General features: G+C 36.2%; 6 protein-coding genes and 1 pseudogene across 7 annotated transcripts; 4 read left to right on the top strand and 3 right to left on the bottom strand.

The window, feature by feature from the left end:
• Positions 1–305: 305 nt before the first annotated feature.
• LOC120277333 (polyphenol oxidase, chloroplastic-like) lies at positions 306–2,723 on the top strand. Its single transcript, XM_039284130.1, has one exon. It carries the CDS (start codon positions 668–670, stop codon positions 2,426–2,428), a length of 1,761 nt encoding a protein of 586 aa, XP_039140064.1. The 5' UTR covers positions 306–667; the 3' UTR covers positions 2,429–2,723.
• A 648-nt stretch (positions 2,724–3,371) lies between these two features.
• On the top strand, positions 3,372–4,872 carry LOC120277559 (annotated as a pseudogene).
• Positions 4,873–5,260: 388 nt separating this feature from the next.
• On the bottom strand, positions 5,261–6,284 carry LOC120277334. Of its 2 annotated transcripts, none has more exons than XM_039284131.1 (2): positions 6,156–6,284; positions 5,261–5,925 (listed from the first exon to the last, which is right to left on the bottom strand). In XM_039284131.1, the coding sequence occupies exon 2, from the start codon at positions 5,900–5,902 to the stop codon at positions 5,510–5,512; it is 393 nt and encodes a 130-aa protein (XP_039140065.1). In that variant the 5' UTR covers positions 5,903–5,925; positions 6,156–6,284; the 3' UTR covers positions 5,261–5,509. The 2 variants fall into 2 exon arrangements, with proteins under 2 accessions (XP_039140065.1, XP_039140066.1); XM_039284132.1 differs by having other exon boundaries at positions 5,261–5,913.
• Positions 6,285–8,591: 2,307 nt separating this feature from the next.
• On the top strand, positions 8,592–11,105 carry LOC120277448 (autophagy-related protein 8C). Its single transcript, XM_039284301.1, has 6 exons — positions 8,592–8,771; positions 8,858–8,907; positions 9,701–9,756; positions 9,853–9,905; positions 10,619–10,737; positions 10,814–11,105. The coding sequence occupies exons 2-6, from the start codon at positions 8,871–8,873 to the stop codon at positions 10,906–10,908; spliced, it is 360 nt and encodes a 119-aa protein (XP_039140235.1). The 5' UTR covers positions 8,592–8,771; positions 8,858–8,870; the 3' UTR covers positions 10,909–11,105.
• A 382-nt stretch (positions 11,106–11,487) lies between these two features.
• Positions 11,488–12,606, bottom strand: LOC120277447 (CASP-like protein 2D1). The gene is made up of 3 exons (XM_039284300.1): positions 12,398–12,606; positions 12,214–12,322; positions 11,488–12,131 (listed from the first exon to the last, which is right to left on the bottom strand). Exons 1-3 carry the CDS (start codon positions 12,463–12,465, stop codon positions 11,868–11,870), a joined length of 441 nt encoding a protein of 146 aa, XP_039140234.1. The 5' UTR covers positions 12,466–12,606; the 3' UTR covers positions 11,488–11,867.
• Positions 12,607–12,764: 158 nt separating this feature from the next.
• LOC120278104 (probable beta-1,3-galactosyltransferase 3) lies at positions 12,765–16,543 on the bottom strand. Its single transcript, XM_039285014.1, is given in 12 exon segments — positions 12,765–13,149; positions 13,259–13,368; positions 13,444–13,569; positions 13,663–13,750; positions 13,834–13,954; positions 14,088–14,105; positions 14,107–14,161; positions 14,693–14,756; positions 14,847–15,058; positions 15,130–15,194; positions 15,314–15,410; positions 15,937–16,543. Coding segments are annotated over 12 exon segments (1,260 nt in total). The 5' UTR covers positions 16,092–16,543; the 3' UTR covers positions 12,765–13,000.
• A 1,190-nt stretch (positions 16,544–17,733) lies between these two features.
• LOC120276943 (probable tetraacyldisaccharide 4'-kinase, mitochondrial) lies at positions 17,734–20,293 on the top strand. The gene is given in 9 exon segments (XM_039283683.1): positions 17,734–18,018; positions 18,098–18,221; positions 18,294–18,332; positions 18,334–18,522; positions 18,601–18,750; positions 19,202–19,411; positions 19,531–19,590; positions 19,881–19,961; positions 20,049–20,293. Coding segments are annotated over 9 exon segments (1,245 nt in total). The 5' UTR covers positions 17,734–17,785; the 3' UTR covers positions 20,208–20,293.
• Positions 20,294–21,490: the final 1,197 nt, after the last annotated feature.

Below are 21,490 nucleotides of genomic sequence, written 5' to 3'. Positions count from 1 at the left end.
GTATTAATTCACACACAATAAAGATACTAACACTTGTTTATCCCCTAGTGGCGGCGAGCTCATTGTGGCTGAATGACCCTTGGCCACAAGAGTTACTCTCTGGGATGGGACCATACTTTCAATCTCATATGAAGATGAATAAATTTAAAAAAAAAATGGCAAATAAAGGGAAAAAAACATTAAGGAATGAGTAGATAGTTTAAAAAAGCAGCCAGAGTTGTTAATGGCATGCATTGAAAAAAATAATAATAATAATAATAAAACAGATTAGGTATGAAAACTTTTTAAGAACGTCGACGTCATTTTAACCTTGTACAAAAGTGATGGAAAGCTTCTTCAATATCAAAGTCATCAGTTACCAACTCCATCTTGAAGCCTCCTTCTTCCCTTGAATCTTATTAGTCTACGTTCCCTATTACTAGTCATGCATCCAATAAGATGAAACTTCCTAGTTCCTCCTCCAATGTCTTAAAAACTCAAGCACATGCAGCAATTCAAACAAAAACCAGATCAGCTATTCAAACCCACAACCCACGTGCATTATTAACGAAAATGAATCGCATTCATTCCCCTTGGTATAACCATCCCTTCACGAAATCTCAATCACTAGCACTATATATATACATACACAAACACACAGTTTTATCACAAACCATTAATTGTCATCATGTCTACAATTCCAAGTCTCACCATTCCCATATCCTCTCCTTCCTCCTTTGCATGCTCCTTCATCAACAAAACCACTCCTTCCCTTTCCATTCCTCGCCGCAATCGCCGTGGCCATTCTAAATCATCATCATCAAGAACAACAACATGTAACATGAACCAAGAAAACAATTACAAACTAGACCGCCGTGACGTCCTCATCGGTCTCGGCGGTCTATATGGGACTACAGCAGGTCTAATCCTCACCGGCAACGCCTCCGGTGCTCCCATTCAAGCTGCAGATCCAACCAAATGCGGCCCTGCTGATCTCCCCGCCGGCGCCACTCCTACTGACTGCTGTCCACCAGCTGAAAAAGTCATCGACTTTGTTCTTCCTCCTTCCTCCGACCCTCTCCGTGTTCGCCGTGCCGCTCACCTTGTCGACAAAGACTACATCGCCAAATACACCAAAGCTGTGGAGCTTATGAAGGCTCTTCCCGCCGATGATCCCCGGAACTTCACTCAACAAGCTAACATCCACTGCGCCTACTGCAACGGCTCCTTCGACCAAATTGGATTCCCTAATGTCGAAATCCAAGTCCATGATTCATGGGTCTTCTTTCCTTGGCATCGGTTCTACCTTTACTTCCATGAGAAAATCCTCGGCAAGCTCATCGGCGATGAGTCCTTCGCACTGCCTTTCTGGAACTGGGACTCACCGGCCGGTTATCAAATTCCGGCCATGTATACCAACACAAAATCTAGTCTTTATGATAAACTCCGAGACGCCAAGCATCAACCACCAGCCCTCGTCGACCTTAACTTCAACGGCACAGATCTTGATCTCACCCAAGAACAACGCACCAAACGCAACCTTGCTCTCATGTACCGTCAAGTTGTTACAGGTGGTAAAACCGCCGAGCTATTCATGGGCTCGCCGTACCGCGCCGGTGACGCTCCGGCTCCCGGAGCTGGTACGCTGGAGAACGCACCACATGGCACTGTTCACGTCTGGACTGGAGATAGAACTCAACCGAATACAGAGGACATGGGAACGTTGTACTCATCTGCAAGAGATCCAATCTTTTATGCTCATCACTCTAACGTAGACCGCATGTGGAATGTCTGGAAGAGTTTGGGAGGTAAACGTAAGGATTTCACTGATAGTGATTGGCTTAACACTTCATTCTTGTTTTACAATGAGAATGCTGAGCTTGTGAAAGTGAAGATCAAGGACACACTTGATCCATCTAAGCTGAGATTCACTTACCAAGACGTTGAAGTGCCATGGTTGAAGGCTCGTCCAACGCCGGCTGTGGCGACGAAGGAGAAGGCGACAGTCAAGTCTAGAGCTTTGAAGGTTTTCAAAGGCCCGCCGACGTTCCCGGTGACGCTGGACTCGCCGGTGAGTGTGACAGTGAAGAGACCGAAGCCAGGGAGGAGTCAGAAGGAGAAGGAGGATGAAGAGGAAGTGTTGGTTGTGGAGGGACTTGAGTTTGATCGTGATTTATATGTTAAGTTTGATGTGTATGTGAACACGCCGGAAGAGGAAGGAGTGGCCCCGGGATCTAGTGAGTTCGCCGGAAGCTTTGTGAACGTGCCGAGAAAACATCAGCCAAGTAAGGGACCAAAGACATTGAAGACTAACTTCAAGATTGGGATCACTGATTTGCTTGAGGAGTTGGAATGTGAAGGTGATGAGAGTGTGGTTGTGACTTTGGTGGCTAAGAGTGCAAAAGGGAAGATCAAGGTTGGTGGTGTTAAGATTGTGTTTTCTTCTTGAAGACAATGTGAGAGTGATCTTTGTTTCTCTGGCTGCTGCTAGTGCTGGTGCTGGTGCTGATGCTGGTGTTCTTAATTATGGCTTGTTATTGTGTTTTTATATATAATAATAATAATAATAATAGTAATTAAGGGTTGGATAAGAGTGAATAAAAGGTGTGGTGGTGGAGAAGCAAGTGTGTCTGTGTATGGATAGAGTTCGTTTCTACTTTGGGTTTGTGGCTGTTCTGGATTTTTGTTGACTTGTTGTAAGTCGTCTCGCTGAATAAATAGAATAAACGGGTTATATATATATATATGTGTGTGTGTATATGTGTGTATATATATGGTTTTAACTTCTAAGTTATCTTTTGATTTCACAAGCGACACTTTGAAATTTTTTACAGTTGTATGTTCAAGTTCAATTGTCTTCCTTCATAAAATAATAATAATAATAATAATATAAAATTTTAAAATATTATAATAACAAATTAATTTATAAAATTAGAATTTTTTTTGAAAATAATCATTTCATTCTATCCTTTCCACTACCAATGGGACCCTTTCCAGTCTTGTATTTTATTTCATTCCTCTTTTATTTGTTATTATTTTGTTTGTCCTCTTCTTTAATTATAATGCATGTGGTTTATTTATTTATTTTAAATTAAAAACAATGATTTTTAAAATAATATTATTATAATACTATAAATATTTATTTTTTTTTAAAAAAAAAGGATAAATAACGTCTATCAAAAAAATATAAAAAAAGGAAACTCTAACTATATGAAAATTTGGAACTGAATTTTTTTTTTTCTTTTAGGTGTGAGAAAACTCCAGAATTCAAAAATTCAGTTTTCCCTGTTTATTGGTTTCAACGGGAGCAAACCGTCAACATTGGATTTCAGTTCCATGAACAACTTTAAAATAAGAAACTTAAAATGAATATCACAAACACCATCAACACCATGCAAGAAAAAGACAATCACACTTCTTCTTCTTCCTCATCTGACTACCATTCTACATTGGATGTAACAGACATAAACCAATCATTTACCTCTGAAGAATCTGAAACTTTTGCTGAAATCCACAATGCAATTTCTCCAGAAATATTGGATGACACCTCTGTTGTCACTGAAAGCTTTAATCCAAACAATCTTCGACGAAAAAACATTAAATGTTTCTCGTTTCTTCGCAGTTTATTTTCTGATCAATCTTCTTCCATCACTCACATTAGACTTCATCAAGTTTGGCCTGGAAACAATGTAAACTGTTTGTCAACAAATTGTATTTTATTCTACTAAACTAATTACACTATATATCATGTCTATAAATGAAATGCAGGTGTTCTTCTTTAGAGGACGTGTCATCTGTGGACCTGATCCAAGAGGTTTTCTTTTGACTATGGTTTCGATAATTCTCTCGAATTGGATCTTTTCGGTTTATATCGGTGAAGATTTAAGCAAACACCGCGCAATTGTAGTCAATTCATCTTTGGTTCTGTCAGTAATTGTAAGCAGAGAATTATCTTAAAATGATTCAGTAAAATGTTGGTATGATAATCATGCATTGATAGTTTTAACAGGTGATTGTTAGCTTGATCTTGGTGAGCACAAGAGATCCAGGAATTGTTCCAAGGAATATGAAACCGATATCCGATCAAGTTAGCACTAGTTTTAGAACAAGAAGTCTAAGAATTAGTATTGATGGTGTTGAGGTAAAGTTGAAGTATTGCAGAGTTTGTATGATTTATAGACCTCCAAGAACTTGCCATTGTCTAGTCTGTGACAATTGTGTCGAGAGGTTCGATCATCACTGCCCGTGGATAGGTCAATGTGTTGGATTGGTAAGAATGTTTGTCTCACTCCAAATACATCTTGTGTGTAACATGTTTGCTTGTTGTGTAGAATTTATCTTCTAATGATTTATCTTGCAGCGAAACTATCGGTATTACATGATGTTTATATTCTCGGCTTTGGTGTTCTTCGTCTATATTTTTTTACATTCTCATGTTGGAGAATCAGGAGGAAAATAACAGAGGGTGGATCAGGAATACTGTTTCAAGTACTCAGAAAAGTGCCTGAAACTGTTGCATTGGCATTGTTTAGCTTCACTGCAATGTGGTTTCTTGGAGGACTAGTTGTTTTTCATGTTTATCTCACTGCTTTAAATCAGGTGAATTGTGTAGTATATTAACTCAAATTTTGTTTCAAGAATTTGTAATCTTAAGTTATGTGTTTTGATTGGCAATGACAGACAGCACATGAGAATTATAAGCGACGGTATACTAGATCGCCGAACCCTTTTGACAAAGGAGTGCTGAGAAACATAAAAGAGATTCTATTCAAGAGATTGGGAGCATCTAGAGTGAATTTCAGAGCAGAGGTTGAGCCAGAGTATGGTTACATAGCAAGAATGTTGATGAATTCTAATAAGTTGAGTAGAGAAGCAGATATAGGGATTAAATGAAATCACCAAGATTTGTATTTCTATATTTGGTTTGATTTGTATGGCTTGGAAATATTTGCTATGTTGCTTGATGGGGAGCCTCTCAAATTTGTTTGGTTGTCATAAAAGATGCAAAAGTCCATGATTGATAATTTGGAACAAGATTCAACTTTGTGTTTGTCGGTGGTCCAAATCCACTACATCTTGTTCCCTGAAACATATCCAGTTATCTTCTTCTAATTTGCATGATTGCTGCATTCCATTAACAATGACAAATAGTATATATATATATATATATATATATATATGTATAGCTGCCATTAATGACCACCTTGATGGGAATGCCATATTGAAGAGTGTGCACTGCTTTACTTTCAGAAAAGATAACATAAAAATTAATCATTTTCAATGAGAAACAAAGAGTTTATTAGTTAGAAATCCTAATCTAAGCAACAACAACAGCAGCAGCAGCAGCAGCAGCAGAAGCAGAAGCAGCAACAACAACAACAGTCACCAGACAAAAATCTCAGTGTTGGCAGAAATGAATACTGAGAAACAAACAAGCCACCAAGAACAGTAGTAAAACAGCACTGACATTCATATCAATATCACTGATTTGATTCATTCATTCACTCATTCATATTTTAACTTTAAACTTTCACTCCAGAAATCCAGTTCTTGTAAGCACAGCATTCCTCACCTTGCTCAAATCTCTTCCCTTCAATGTCCTGCCAACACCTTCACAAACTGAAAAGGATGAGATCTGGCTCCTTGCAAGCTTCTTAGCAATCCATTCATGTGGTGGCACTTTACAGTCCTCATCTTCACCTTCATCTTCATCCTTCTTTGCACCACTATTCTTAGACCAGTCTGGTATGTTTACAGGAGCAGAAGACTGCTGATAAACTCTTCTACTACTAGTAACCGAAGAAGATGAAGCCAAAGACTTGTTAGTACTACTAGTAATACATTTTGTCTTTGGCCTTCCTTCTAACACCACCCTCTCCTTCATCACAGCCCACACCTCCTCCTCTTCAAACTCATCAGCCATTGTTTGCTACCCTGCAAATATAACTATATAATATATATATACATATGTTGAAGAAAGTATCTTAACCACTAAGGACTCTTTTATATCAAACTAAAGAGAACAATAACAAAAGAAGGAAGATACCCCACAGTTTATATGCAAAATAAAGATGAACACAAGAAGAAGAAGAAGAAGAAGGTTTACAAAGAGAAAGAGGAAGAGAAGGAGGAGTTTTTAATGGAGTTGCAGGGATTTGGTAGGGAGGGAAGGAGACCTGTTACTGAAAGTGGCAGCTTGGAGAGTAACAATAAAATGGCATTGTTGTTGAGTGTAGGAAGTTTGTTGGCTTGCTTTTGATTTCCTGGTTTGAGGACACTGTTTGTCTGCATTGCCAGGAGGAGCCTCTGCATTCCATTCAGTGCATGCAAAAGGACCGTATCTTTTTTTTTTTTCTCTAGTGCTTTGTGTTTCCACTTTATCCATTCTAATCTTCATTATCTAACATTAATTAACATTATGGGTCTGTTTGACGGACATTACAAGGACGATAGGATAGAATAATTTTATCTTATTGACTCATTTTATTCTACCGGTTATATGACAACTGATCATATGTGGGAGTTAGAATAGAAATAGGATAAAAAAAATTAAATTTATTTTTTTTACATTTTATTTGATCTCTCTCAACTAAGGTTTGATTGTGTATTCTTTTGATTTTTGAACCTGATGCTTGTCAAACAACTAAATAGGACACAAATTTCACTATTTTAAGTAGGTTTTGTCGCATCTGAGAAGATGTTAATTGGTTTCTCTATTAATCTCGTGTTTGAACATATTGTTTTTCATCTAAATATCTTCTTTGATCATGTCTTATTTTTAGTTTCCAGTCGGCTTATTATTATTATTATTATTATTTTCTAATTGAGTTTTGATGTTAGTTTATTTATTTTGCTACATACAATTCATATCAGATTATGTTATTATCTAGTCAACTTTAAATGTAAAATAGGATAACAAAATACTATCGAATGGCTTATTTAGTGCGTATCAAATATAACATAAAATATGAGATTATCATGCTTATATCTTTTCCGACTTTTATCCAGTCTTCAAATTATATCCGCTTATATCCTATTATGTCAACCATGCATTTGAAAAAAATAGATAAGTCATTTAAAAACATATATTAAAAAAAATACATACAGGTAGTGATGAGAAAAAACAAAAAGGGATTAGATGATCATACCACAAATATAAAAACTTAAAACCGCACATTAACATGTAGTAAGTTTAACATGTATCCATGGCTTCATTTTGCTCTCATTGTAATCTTACACAAAGAATTGGATATAAATAAGCTAAGTGACAATTGGCAACATCGTAGAATCTTAAACGAAAGATTATATATATATAAAGAGATTCTCACACGTGCAAGGAGAATCAAGCATAAAAATCATTGAAATAACAATTGTATGTTGATACATAATAATATTAAGTATTTAGTAATAGTTGAATGATTTTATGAAAATACTCAATTTTTTTTATTACAAATACAACTAAAAAGCGGTATATTTTAGTGAAAAAGAGTACATATAGACTAAAAATTGATCATTTAACTCGTACGCATTTATTTAAAAACACAAACATTAGATTGTAAGTCCAAATTCACATTAAAGATTTGTTATCAACATATTCATTTAGCAAAATTTTAATTTAAAACTTTTGAAAGTCACACATCAAATTTTTAATAATGGAGCTAATGCTTTGGGCATGAACCCTTCAATCAAATTCTCAAATTTTGAAAACAAAGGTGTGTGCATATATATATATATATATATGTATGTGTGTGTGTGTGTGTGTGTGTGTGTTACATTTTCTAAAATTTTGAAGTACATCGATCTACTGATGCACCTCGTGAGTGAGTTAACGACATGGGGATAAGACGTTGGTTTATTGTCCTAAGTAACATGAAGAGACTGTTACCTATGCTTTCGGTGCAATGCATGTGATTTAAAAATATATTTTAAAAATAAAATCAAAATTTCATTAAAAATAACATGAAAAGCATTCCCTGAGTGGACGCAAAAAATTTACCAATAATTTTTAAATCTATTAGTACAAAATTTTTTATTTTTTATTTTAAAAAGATGTTTGTTTCATGAAAAGATCTGAGCTTACTACATGTGACCACGCTTGTGCATGTCCCGCGCTTATCATATTTAATATAAAAATATAAAAAAAAATATTTTTAAATATAGAAATATTAATAAAATTATCTTTTTATTATCCTACAATATCATAAATAAATTCACAAATAAATATGAAAATATTCTATTATCCATTTTCATCCAAATTTAAAATTATACCCTATTTTTTACAAATTAACAAAATTGATGATAAAACTAATAATCCCAAAACCAAGATCCAAAATAAATTTCTTTGGATTCTGTTTTTCAATTATTTGGATAAAGTAAAGAGCTCCTGATGATATATTTCGCTTTTATTTTAAATTATTCCATTTTATCTTTTTTTTTTTAGTTTTCAAAAAACCCCCTAATTAAATATTATTTTATATAAAATTCCCTCTTTTTTAAATCACAATGAAGAAAAACTCCTAATTAATGCTCATAAAATATAATTAATAAATAATGGAGGGACTTAAACAATAAAAAGTATTTAATAATTTTGGATAGTTATCTTAAATTAAGGTTTCTTGAAAGAAAGGAAAACTCCACGGCTTTTCCGGTCGGTTTCGTAGGCCTTTATCTAAGCTCTAATCCCCTCTCCGAAATCAATCCACACGTCTCCCAATTCCTTCCCGATTTCATCTCCAATCGATCTATCGATCGATTCATAGGCGCGCCTTTGCTTGTTCTTTGTGGAATTTTTGGTAAATTTTGTTTTTTTTGTGAATTTTTTTGGGATTTTTTGGTGTTTATTTAGGGATTGATTGATTTTTGTGGGCGGGGATTGCAGGAGAGAGATCGCGATGGCGAAGAGCTCGTTCAAGTTGGAGCATCCGCTTGGTTTGTGATTCTTGTGTTTTTGTTCCTTTTTTTTTTCGGAATTTATGGATTTGATTTAGGGATTGTGGAAATTTTCTTTTTCGGCGGAAAAGAAGTAATATTTCTCCGGGAATTTTTTTTGTTGTTGCAAAATTGTTTGAGGGGTTCATTTATGAATGGGAATTGGTTTTGATTGGATCTGATCGATGGAAAACCTTAATTGGATGGATTTCTCTCCTTAATTCTAGAAAAAAAGATTGATGGCTTGGATTTTTATATGAGTTTTCCTTTTTCATTGGTTTCTGTTTTTGATGTTAAACTGCTTCACATCCCTTAAAGGAGTTTTTTCTTCTTTGTTTTAATTTTTTTCTTCTGATCTGCTAATCAAATGCTGTGTGTGCTTTGCGCTTGAGATGAAGGCTGCATCCCAACTATGCATAAACTGATGCTTCATTGTTGGAGCTGGTGGTTTTCTGCATTATCTAATGAACAGTTCATCTACCAGTGTTGAATTTATTCAATTAAGAGCAGGATGTGAAATGCACATTGCTGAGTGAATATTGCTTATGTGACATTTGATTAAAAATCCCCTTAAAAGCAATATTCTTTAAGGCATGTCTTTAAGACTACCTTGTTGAAGGTATCTGTGCTTTTAAATGTAATTTGTTGAAGATGGAGGCAGCCTTGAGAAACTGCTGCTCTAACTATTCAACTATGCTAAAATTCAACCTTCATAATTATACTGGCTTTGCTCTCTACCGAATGTTCATCATGTAAAATTGTTTTTTTGTCCAATAATTGTTCTGCCTGACAGAAAGGAGGCAAGCTGAAGCTGCACGTATCAGAGAGAAATATCCTGACCGTATTCCTGTAATGATCTTTAATACAATAAATTTTATCTTCAATAGCATTCTTGGGGATTACCTAGTTGGTCTATGTCATATTATAACCTTATATGCATTTCAGGTGATTGTGGAGAAGGCTGAAAGGAGTGATATTCCTGATATTGATAAGAAAAAGTGAGTTAATTAACACACTTTATTTGGTCACTTAAGTTGGTTCAATTCTTTCTTCTTTAATTCATTTATGTCTTTTGATTTATGATCTTCGAAATGGATAGATACTTCTTTAATCATGTATTTCTAGTTGTTTCCTTCATCTTTAGAAACTTTTCAATTTGCATGTCATATGAGTTTTTCTTGTATATTGTATATAGATTCATTTGCAGTATCATCTCCTCATTATTCTCATTGCCTTAAACATAATCCATTGTTCCATATAATGCTATTTGTTTGTTTAGGTATTTTTCTCGTATTATTGATGTTTGGCTCTTTCAATTTGCAAATGTCTTTTGACCTTTATGTGTGATACTCATACTGAGAACTTAGCTCACACTTCCAGAAAATGTATGAAAAGCTGTAATGAAGTAATAAAAGTTTATAACTTTGGTTATGTGCAGTGAACCTTCATTCTATAGGGCCTCATTGGTTTAACAAATGCCAACTTGGTATAGGGAGCCACATTTCAAAAGTTACCTAATCATGTTTCTTGGTGAAATAAAATTTTTCCCACATAAATTAACTTGTTTTGCATGATATTTAAATTTATAAATTCTAAGAATATTCTCATTTCTGGTGTTGACGCGTGCAAAATATTATTTGCTTCTTGATATGGTGATTTTGTTTCATTTAATAGAGTCATATACTTAATGGTAATACTATCTTTGACCCAGGTACCTGGTTCCTGCCGATCTTACAGTCGGACAATTTGTTTATGTTGTCCGCAAGCGAATCAAGCTTAGTGCTGAAAAGGCCATCTTCATTTTTGTCAAGAATACTCTCCCACCAACAGGTCAGGCAACTAAACTGTGAATTCTAGTCAGTTAATCTATGATCTTGCTTTGCACTAAGAGTAAACTGATCTACAGCTGCTATGATGTCTGCAATTTATGAGGAGAACAAAGACGAAGATGGCTTTCTCTACATGACCTACAGCGGCGAGAACACTTTCGGTTTATTCTGAAGATGGAAAAGAGAATATGTAAATAAACTTGAAAACAAAATTGTAAATTCTCAGACTCCTATTGGTGACTGTTTAGTCTTTAGATCTGCACTCTCTATTACAGTTACTGTGATCTTGCTGATCAGAAGACTTGCATATGATTTCTATGAACTTCGTTACCGATGTTATTAAGTATTCAATGTCTACTTTTATTCAAACTCATGAAAAACAGTTGACATATAATGCGGATTATTTAGTGGATGTTCTCTTGTTGTACTGGTTCTTGATCCATTTGATGCCAGTGTTGGTCCCTGTCTTGACCTTCTGGGCTCCGACGGTGGCGACAGCCTTGGCTTTGCCGAGTCCTGCTGAAGCCGCAGCTTTCAGGTTTCCAGCCATCTTCTTCTTTCCGCTGTTGTCGTTGCTCGTCATCTCATTGTGTACATCCCACTGCTCGGCCCAGCTCGACTCCTCGGATCCCATCAGGTAATCTCTGCTATTCTCTTTGAATGTTAATGAAAGCAGCAATGTAAAACAATGAAAAGTAACTGAAAGAAAATATACACAAAGATTTCAAGAACTAGCATGAGGAAGTCTACCTCTTACACTCGTCTTGCCTTGTTCAATATCACAAATGTTTTTGATAAGATGAGACTGAGGTCCTCCTTTATATAAGGCCAAGGAGTTGGTGAAAAAGAATATTGTTTCTCTATTACTTTCTATTGTTTTAGTGAGTGTGGGGTTCAACCGTTCAAGGGTAGAGTGATGGTTGTCAGGAGCTTTTACCAGTGCGCTGCTCCTGTAATAATGTTAAAAGTCCCTTTTCAGTGCTTGCTTGCCTGGAAAGTATTTTCACACTTTGTGATCAAAGGTTTAAAGTTTTTTTACTTTAATTCACTACTCTGTTTCAATACATTCTTGACTTTATACATAGAAAACATTCAGGACTGAAATTCTATGACAAAGAAGCCTTCTTCTTTCTAGTTTTCTTGTTCTCCAACTTCTTTAGAAGGATAGGAAGGGGCATCAAACTTGCTGAAGGTCTTGTAAGCTGAAATCAGAGACAAAATCAAGAAGCACACCATTGCCATCACATGAAGTGCCAATGAAACTTGAGCTCTGTTACAAAACTTTTCATAATAGTTACAAGCTGAACTCCATGAAACTTTGGCATCACCTTCATTAGCTAAGTACACCAACTCCACCACTGCAGCCATTGAGGTTACCATCAGATATGCCACAACCTGTCCAAATGAAAAACCAATGATTCACAAGCACAAAACTAAATTAAAATCATTCCTAAAAAAGAAAAAGAAAATCATTAACCTGGTCAAAGAGATAAAGAATCCAGTCTCTGGTGAAGCATTTGAAGAATGATAATGCAAAGGAGACAAATGCATATACAGCTGAGATTCCATTTATGCAAACTAAGTACCTGAAACAAACAGAGCATGATGAAAGACATACTGAGAAAGAGAAACAGTGGTTTTATGTTAAATATTCTTCTTACTTGAACCCTGAAAGGTTGCTGAACTCCACCTTCCCATAACCATCACTGTACTGTTTGTTTCTCACCATAACCCAACAAGAGGCTGCTGTGAGAGGAATTACTAAGAACCTGAGAGAAAAATCCACATAATTTCATGGCATGGAGTTGGTTTTCAGTTTCTCTCATCTTCATCCTCTCCATTAACAGCAATTTGCAGGAGGACAAACATGTATTTGTACTGAGTTTCAACTTTGAAGTGTGGTTGGTGGGTGAAAAGAATGACATTAGTGGGCTTTACTTTTGAGTGCAGCAATCATAGCATGAAAGAGGTGGCAAGCAATTTCTTTGAAGAAATAATCAATCCATTCACACAAGAAACAACACAAACTTAGGATGAAAATTAGTCTTATTGATAACTGGTAAAGAATGCTGTTCAAAAACATCTACCATTTCTCTTGTTTCCTTTGAGCTTCCAGGGATCTTTTCTAGTAAAATGGAAAAGGTCCCTCTACTCTCCTAAGAGGAAATCAATCTCTAATTCTCTATCATCCAAATACATACACTCTATACTACACACCTTTTTTCTTTTTTGTATTAATACAACTGAATGGTTGTTGAGTTTCATCAGAACACTGCATTCCAAAGAGCATTTTCACTTTCACCGCAGCGTTGATGCACTGATCTTATTCTTTCAGCGGACTTGCAGATTCCACTGCAGCTCCAATCAAATGAAGCAACACAGATGTTGCCTGCTTGAGCTTTCCACTCACAGTCTGCAGAAATAATACCAATGAGCTCAAAATCTAATCATGCTTTCTCTACACCATGTTTTTTTCGCTTACTGAAAATGAAAGGCAGACGTAGACAGAAGAGTAATCATACCGGGAGGAGTACCACAACATAATCTTCGATCATCGATGTGTTCTACATCCAATCCGATAAACCAAGCTCCCAATGAAACATCCTCATTGGCATATTTGTGTAGCACATGCCTGAGAAAATTAAAAATAGCATTCAGCAGATTGAGAATGACCATTGAAAAAAAGGACAAGCAAAAGTCAACTTACTGGTTATTGGAAATATATGAGGCCAAATCTTTAGAGATGGCGTATAATTGACCAGTAGCATGCCGAAAATACTTGTTTCCTTCCTCCCCGAATTTCCAGTATTCGGGTTCATGATATCTGACGCCTCTATATCGTTGTGAGCAGTGGGAATTAGATTACCACAAGATTTAGTCATTTAACTTGATAAGTCACCATAATTTTACCGACACAAAAACTTACTTCTGTGCAAGGACAGGACCAGACTTCATACATCCAATGTATAATCGACGCTTTGAACGATGCCTAGCCAAAGTAGTCCCAAGGGTTGCTGAAATTTACAATCAAGAAGTTTTAATATGGCAACTTGCATATTATGAACATCACCTTAGTAACAGATGAAATTTCTTATACCTATATTTACATGTACATCATCATCAACCTTGATATAGAATTCAGCATCCCATTTGGAGACAGCAGTAGCAAAATATATCTTGGTTTTGGCAGACAATTCGAGGTATCCTTCGACATGATCCTGCATGTGTCATAGGAATCATTTCAAGCTATGGAGGTTCAGCACAAACAGTAAGTTACATAATGGTGTCAAGAGAGAAATTGGAGGTGTATAAATTTAGGAAATATGAAAATTTGGGAATTAGATGTCTAACCAGTCTCATGAAGTCTCCCATGTTTTCTGTCCTCAGCTTCAATTGCCTTATCTAGAATTCCACCGGATGTCGCACTGTTTTTTCAGATAATTTCAGTTAGAACTTATAATTAAGGGAATGAGAAATATAATATCAATGGCTAAACTTGCATGTATAAAGTAATGTATGACCTCTCTAGTTTAGAGAGCTTAACATGGCTTTTCGTGATACTTGTTTACAATTGATTGAATGCAATATAGAATCTGACATTTACCTGCATAAGTGTTGTTTACTTATAATTAACTCACATTAGCGGACATACTATAGGAAATTAGGAATCACAACCATACAAACCAAAGCAATAAAGACAGTATATAAATCATATTTCTTCAACAATCACAACCTATGCTGTGTGGTTTATTGCTCAGTAACATTACAACTACCCAGAACTCTGTATTTATCCCAGACCAAAATCCGGTTTCATGTTTTTGATGTTATAGTTCTTGGAAAAATTTTAAAGCAGTGAACGGAAATTGTATGGATATAGTATGAGATGGTTAATACACATGAGGGAATTTAAAGTCAAACAAGCTTAAGGTAAGTAACACAGTCTGACATATGCATACCTATGACCGATGACAAAGCGAATAATAATGCCCTTTTCTTTTTCCAGCTTCTCCCGTTTCTCACCTGTTGCAAACACAAGGAGAAAAGTACCGGCTTATTAGATCCATTAATGGAAAAAACACTCAGTAGTTAGTCAGGAGAAAAATAATGAACCTTGAGGCATCCAAGTAGTACGAACTGAATCTCTCCGCTTACGACTGCTAAAAGCAGTGTTTATCCCTACTACCATGAAATATTTTTTTCGTCCACTTGATCCAGTAACCTTAACATTTTCTGATACGGGAGAGCCACTAAGTATTGATTCTTGTGCAGCCCTTGCAGCAGCTAATTCCATTTCAAGGTTCGATATTGTCTTATCTAGTGTCCTGCAATATAAATTTCAAGATGCTCATTAGTTACACGAAATCTAAAAGGGGTTCACAGTGATCAGACTTACTGTATAACGTCGTGCGTCTTTGAAACTTCCCCTAGAACATCTCTAGGCCGCCGCTTTCTATCAATCTATAACAACAAAAGCAGAGAAAATATGATCTGTTTGTCATATCCTAGATTTAAGTATAATCTTGTCTTTACTAGTTTACTTGACACAGCAAAATCATTAGAAAGTTCAAGGCACTCACAGTTTTTGAGCCACAATCGCCTGCAAGAAGCTTTATCTTGTCTTCCCCGACGTCGGTTCTCCTGATGATCTCTTTTGCTTCAGGTACTGTCCACATTCTGCAAACACTTGTCGAATTTATACATGCAATATCTTCTCTTAATAAGAAACCTCAGTAAAAAAAAAATATGAAGATCTAAACATCAAACAAAATTAACCTCCAGTCAATTTTGTCAATTTTTTTGTTTTAGTACTGAGCCTAATCAAGCAGTAATCTACAATGTAATCTAATGATCACTTATGTTAATATCTCAAGATATTGATCTACCTGTTAAAAAAAAAAAAAGTCAGACAACATAAAAATAAAAATAAAAAAAACCTATAAGCATAAGAACAAGAAGAAAGTAATTCAACAAACTCTAATAATAAGTTTTGAAGCTCAATTGTTCAATCCCGACAACAATCATATCAAATCCCATCTATTGAACATGAACTAATACAGATTCTCCCCCAATTCATCAAGAAAACTCAGTAAACACTATGTTAAATGAGATCTACCACAATCTCCCAACAAAAAAAAAGAAGCAATCCATAACCAAAATCTAATCTTGAAATCAAAATAAAGCAAGAGATGAAAACCCCAACCTATTAGTGAAGAGAAGACCAGCACAGAAGCTCCCCAAACAAAACAATAAAGTCCACTTCTTTGTAACCATCCCCTTCCCAATAACCTCTCCTCCTCCTCCTCCACCTTTGCTCTTCAAACTCATTCCCATCCTCTTCTTCTCCTCCCCCTTCATATCATTCCCTCAACCAAGCTTCTCATTTCAACTTCTCTCTCAGAGGGGGAAAAAGAGAAGAAAGCCAAGACTTTGACTTCCTAATTTTCCTGTCTCTCTTGATGAACAAAACCAGGAGACCCACCAACTCTGTGGAGTTGTTTAACTTGACATCACCTCATACAGTGTCAAAAAAACCAACTGTAGTCTCCATCAAATGTTCCATATTTCTCCAGCATATGTTTTCTATGCTACCACTACCACATCATGCAGTCAACTCTTGTATCATGTATTTACAGTTACAGTTACTTCTACAGTTCTACATCCACATTTAATTAATAAGAGTTCAAGTCTTCCACATGATATGTGAGAAGACTTCCCTTTCAATAATGGTTTCCCATCCACACCACCTCCCCAACTTCACGTGCTCAGATCTCTCAAACCAGAAAGTAGAGAAACTCAAACTAAAAGTTGCTTCATTTCCAACACTTGTGAGTTGTGATCTCTTTCTTTATATGCTTAGCTTGGAAACTACTACTCACTGGTTCTGAAGTTGTTCTGCAACTTCACGTGCATGGGAGTGGCCATAAGCATGGGTTGTTCCATCTTTACTTGTTCTTCTTCTTGAATACTAAAAATAAAATAATAAAAACTATGTTAGATCAAGGTGAATGGGTTCAAGCATAGAAACAATGATGATACTTGGCATTCTTCCTTTAAATGCTTTTGCAATAATGTTGCAATAACTTGGGCCACATGTCTCCATGCATGTCACAGTACCTACCATGTGTATCACATAGATGTGGTTCCAAAGTTTTGTAAACTTTAGTTTGTATTAATGAGTATTTAGAGACAGAGTGGGGTCTTAAACAATGAGTTAAACTCAAGTTGGTGAGTAAAATGAAGCTTAATATGTTGATGATACTTTGCCTCTAGATTTGGGAGAATAAATCCCAAAGTTGTTTAATAGTTTTCCTTAGGGGTTAAAACAAGAATCATTTGAGCAAAAAAACAAAGGAAAATGCTCATTCTGTACTTTGGACTGGTTTGGGAAAGTGAGAAACAAGTTTTTTTCTAGTGATCTTTGGCTAAAGAACTTGTTTTGTTTGGCCCACTGTCCTGAAGACATACGTCACTGAATTGTAACAACTAGCAAGTAGCAACATGTGCAGTGGGCTGTGATGCTTGCTTACACTTTGAAGAAGAAGATAAAGTTAGAAACATGAAACAGAGTGCTCTGTTTTTCCCTGTCAGTACTTCACCATTGCCAAAGTTAAAAAGTACTGTTGGTCGGTCATCATCCTCAATTGGTGTGCAGGTGCCTTCTGTGTTTTAACCTTTTTTTTTTCCTTTTATTATTATTAAAAAATATAAGTAAAGAGTAAAAAATACAACATAAACAATTAGAGGATATTTTTTTTTTCATGCAATAATAAATACTATATACATCAGGGCACATGTAAATTTATACCCTCAGTTAAGAATGAGATAGTCCAAACCCATAATTGATGATTTTTAATTTTCAGCAATAAGGTCCAGTACTGCTGGACTATGTTTTCTTTGGTCGGGAGATAATAATTTAATATTTTTTAATTACTTGATTAAAATTTAAATAGAAATTTGTTATATTTAAGCCCATTGAAGCCCATTTGAGCGAGCCCAACTAATTAGTGTTACGTGGATTTGGGCCATGAGGATCCGATAAGGCATAATGGATGATCCGTTACGAGGAATCCGACAAGCTCGAGCTCCCGCTTCGCGAATCCATGGAGAGACTTCGGAAGCTGGTGGCGCTAATGGCGATCACCCCCGATTCCCGTCTCTCCGAGCTCCCCTTCCATCAGCGCGGCCTCTTAGTCCCGGTTTTCTCCTTCGCTTCCTCTCTGTATGGCCTCTCCCTCTCTCTTCGCCATCGTCTCTTCCTCTCCTCCCACCTCCCAACTCACAGGTATAAACCCTATCCCTAATTCCTAATCATGCTTCTTTCTAGGAATCAATGGATGTTATACATGGTTTTCTACTGTCAGGTTGCCGGTTCCAGTTATCAGCGTCGGCAATCTCACTTGGGGAGGTAATGGGAAGACACCAATGGTGGAGTTCATCGCTTCCTTCTTCGATGAAATCGGGATTCCTCCTCTCGTCCTCACCAGAGTAAGACTGGTTTTGATTTAGTTCTATTCTCCATGATTCTTTTGGTTTGGAGTAAAAAGTCCGCATTTGCAGGGCTATGGTGGTGGCGACGAAGTGAAGATGCTAAAAAGTGCATCTTTTGCCAACTTCTGCAAGAATTGGAGCAGGATCCAATAGGAAAGCCATTGCTGATTCCTTGTTTGAAAGATATGGTTTTATGGATGCCAAGTTGCTCTTAGAGAAACTCTCTTGGTCTTGCAAGTCTGGAAGTAGTTCAGTAGATGAAAAGATTGGTGTTGTGGTTCTGGACGATGGGATGCAGGTATTGGCCTTTTTGTGTGAAAAAAAAAAATTTTGTGATTTTTTTTTTAATGTTTTCTCACTGTTCTTTCATAGGCAGCACTGGAGTTTGTTCCGTGATGTGGAGATTGTTATGGTGAATGGATTGATGCCATGGGGGAACAACCACTTGATCCCTCGTGGGCCATTGAGGGAGCCATTGACAGCTCTTAGCCGAGCAGATGTTGTGGTTGTTCATCATGCTGATTTGGTGGGTAGAATTCATCTTAATAATTGTTCTATAAGAAAGAATTCACATTATATGTTTGAATATTGAATGGTACAACCCCTTCTCTTATTACTACCTGATGGTTTTATTGGTTTATGGTGATTATCAAATGTTTATGAAGCCTTATGTACAGTTAGCATTAGATATAAACTATTGAGTTTTCATGATAATATACATAACATGTATGCAAATACTGATTTCATTCCTTGTTCAATCCAGTATGCATTAGTTTTTTAGTGAATTAGTAAGCATAGACATTATGAACTATTTATTCCATTGAAACCTGAGATGAAATGTTTGGATTCGGCTTCTGTTATTAGTTATGGACAATTACTTCAAATTGTAATATGCCTTGTATTTGTGGCCGATAAATTTTAGCTTGAGATTAATAATTGTTGTGAAGTAATATCTATGTCGCGCCTGTAATTGGCAGGTATCTGATACCGAACTAGAAAACGTTAAGTCGACAATAAGGAAAGTCTCTGCATCCATTCCCATTTTCTTTAGCAGATTGTCTCCATCATATTTTTTTGAAATCAAGAATTACTCTAACAAATTACCATTAAGCGTGGTGCGTGGTATGGTGGTCTTATGTGTTTCTGCAATTGGTTTCCCAGATGCCTTTGTACAAGGACTTTGCAAGGTACCTTTTATGCTAAATTTATGCTATTATATACTAGTCTTTGGCATTCTGATTCTGCACTTTGATATGACTTGCTGAAGTTGTCCATTCTCGTTTCATTTGATCCTTATTTTCCGCAGCTGGGACCATTGCATGTTGATAGGTTGGACTTCTCAGATCATCATCTTATGGAATCTAATGTGAGCTTCCCTTGACTCTTGCTTTCCTTTTCCCAAAGATCTCTAATTGATATCATTTGAAGTACAACTTTATAGCAATTCTAGCTCCTAAGCTGGTAACATTCTTTTAATCTGCAACCTTAAATGAGTTAATCAGTACAGTTTTACATTGAACCGATCATGAAATCAAAATTTTCTGGTATCATTGGACTTGGTCCTGGAAAAACTCTTCACATAATTCCATTAAACTTCTGTTGTTTAATGCATATCATATCTATTCAAGTTTCCTGACTACAAAAGCCATAATCCAGGACATTGCGCTAGTCACAGAGAAAGTTCAAATGCTTGAGAATGAGTTCAAGGTCAAAGCAGTCATTGTAATGACCGAGAAGGTATACATCCATCCTCTCATCCATAACCTGATCTGTTTATTGTTTATACCACAATTGCAATCATCATTGTATTTATACTTTGTGCAGGACTATTACCGTGATCCAGTAATTCTCAAACAGCTCCATGATTCCAAAGTGTTCATCCTCTGTTCCTCTCTTCAATTCTTGCCTTCCAATGAACAGTCCACACGGGATTTCACAAGGAAACTGAGAAAGCTACTTCAGAACAAAATAGAATTTCAATAAACTGTCATATCATATGCCAACCCAACCATTTTCTGATGTATTTTGATATGATAAATTGAAAACTCACATTCTTAAATATTAAAATAATTAAGGATGTATTCAAGTTCAGTTACATGTGGATATTGAACTGTTCCCATCTTCAGATAAGGACAAACAAGTGAGAGTGAAGATAAAACCATTCTTAGCCTAACCAACTAACTCCATTAATGAGTGTAAATAACACCGCCACCACCATCACCACCACCACCACCACCACCAAAAAGTCTCTTTAACTTGTCATCTGACGTCATCATCTCATCCTTTTCCTTTGAGAACCTACTAACTCACAAGATTCCATTAAATGCGCCTTAGCTAGCAGTACTTTCGACCTTAACCATGTCCCAGAGATTCCAATGAGAGATATATGATTTCAGTCTGGAAATTTTTGTGCTTATATGCAAAATTTGATTCTACAATTGTGATGTCCGAATTGTTACAACTAATCTCAGGCCTGGTCAAACTGAACCGACAAAACTGAAATCAAGTGGCACAGTGAAGTTAGGTGAAAGAGTTAAATAGAGGTACGTTATCATGCATGAATGAAGGTATTGCATTGGATGAACAAGAAGCAGCAATGGAGCATGATGGCCGGAGCATGACAAGGCAGAGTGGTACCAGATTCCTGCAGGCCATTAATGTTCTTGGGTTGCAAGCATTTGGTGTTGTTTGTAAACCTGGCCCCAACTCACTTATTGCCTTCCACCCACCTTCACATCCAATGTTCCATTACTGTTTTCAACCCATCATGTTAACCAACATGAGGTGTTACTGTGATTAAGACATACATGTTTAGTTTCAAAATAGCAATGAGATACATGATAAAGACCTACACATACATACACCCATTATAAACATCATATATATATATATATATATATTTTTTGAAACTTGAAAGGAGAAAAGAGAGTTTAACTTAGATGTTGACCTGCTTAACAAAACGTGGTTTGCCATGAGTCATACGTATTCATGGTGGCCCATCTCAACCTCTTTCTTCTCCTCTTAATCCTTCTCTGCCTTTTCTCTCCTTTTCTGCTTCCTTTTGGGCAGCATTTGGAGCCATGCAATTACAGCAACCTGCAGGCTGGTTCTTGTTGCAAAGTAGTCTAGTGAGTTCTCTCTTAACAAGCATGGATGAAGAACATGATGATGATGATGATGATGATGATGATGAAGATCGAATAGGAGGTATTGGCGTGCCTCAACCTGAAAACATGGTTATATGTTTTCACAACCATGCTTTTGGA

Source organism: Dioscorea cayenensis, chromosome 15, assembly GCF_009730915.1.
Source record: "Dioscorea cayenensis subsp. rotundata cultivar TDr96_F1 chromosome 15, TDr96_F1_v2_PseudoChromosome.rev07_lg8_w22 25.fasta, whole genome shotgun sequence".
NCBI classification, from domain to species: Eukaryota; Viridiplantae; Streptophyta; class Magnoliopsida; order Dioscoreales; family Dioscoreaceae; genus Dioscorea; species Dioscorea cayenensis.
Note: the sequence above shows the minus strand (reverse complement) of the source record. Positions and strands in the feature narration are given on the sequence as shown.